Source organism: Bison bison, unplaced genomic scaffold, assembly GCF_000754665.1.
Source record: "Bison bison bison isolate TAMUID 2011002044 unplaced genomic scaffold, Bison_UMD1.0 scf7180017864183, whole genome shotgun sequence".
Taxonomy (NCBI): domain Eukaryota; kingdom Metazoa; phylum Chordata; class Mammalia; order Artiodactyla; family Bovidae; genus Bison; species Bison bison.
The window spans coordinates 7,222,644-7,223,444 of record NW_011494755.1 but is presented as its reverse complement, the minus strand read 5'-3'; the positions used below and the strand labels follow the sequence as shown (position 1 = coordinate 7,223,444).

At 32.0% G+C, this 801-nt stretch overlaps 2 protein-coding genes across 4 annotated transcripts in view; one reads left to right on the top strand and one right to left on the bottom strand.

Moving 5' to 3' along the window:
• LOC104991171 (UMP-CMP kinase-like) overlaps window positions 1–688 on the top strand; it is a 1,342-nt gene extending 654 nt beyond the window's left edge. Inside the window, exon 2 of the mRNA XM_010843560.1 lies at window positions 500–688. Within this exon, the coding sequence (XP_010841862.1) occupies window positions 500–685 (186 nt within the window). The 3' untranslated portion in view covers window positions 686–688. The remainder of the gene's footprint in view (window positions 1–499) is intronic.
• Window positions 1–801, bottom strand: part of MUSK (muscle, skeletal, receptor tyrosine kinase) — a 100,301-nt gene that overhangs the window by 9,128 nt on the left and 90,372 nt on the right. The window lies entirely within an intron of this gene.

Sequence of the window (801 nt, the reverse complement as noted above, 5' to 3'; positions counted from 1 at the left end):
TTATGAAAAAAAAAGTATTTACTCCTACACTAATAGCATTGCTAACAGTTTATATGTCCAAAGTTTTTTGCAGTTGTACTTGAATTACTGCAGAGAATCTGAGTACCTATAGAAGCAGTGTACTCCCTACCATAGCTAAATGACTTGGGAAGAGGAAAAGGAAAGTAAGATATGGGTCTCTAGTAGCTGGAGCAAGAATATTGATTAATGCTTATTTTTCTTTTCTTGCTGTTAATAATTTTATGAAAATAATATATGCTTACTATAGAAAATTTTTAAACTATAGAAAAAAAATTGTGTGTGTATGTGTATAAAATGGGAGAGGGATACATATCCATAACTCTTGTCGGCTGGAGGCAAACATGTTATTTCCTTTAAATTTTTTTTTCCTGTGTACTCTCCACATTTACGATATAAAGAATAATAATAAAACATACTCTGCTTAAGAAATTGCATTTTGTTAATGTAGCATTGAATTCAAATCTTCCTTTTTTTTTAGGAAATGGATCAGACAATGGCAGCCAATGCTCAGAAGAATAAATTCTTGATTGATGGGTTTCCAAGAAATCAGGACAACCTTCAAGGCTGGAATAAGACCATGGATGGGAAAGCTGATGTATCTTTTGTTTTATTTTTTGACTGTAATAATGAGATCTGTATTGAACGATGTCTTGAGAGGGAATGAGTATACTACCCAAAGCAATTTATAGATTCAACGCAATCCCTATCAAGCTACCAACAGTATTCTTCACAGAGCTAGAACAAATAATTTCACAATTTGTATGGAAATACAAAAAACCT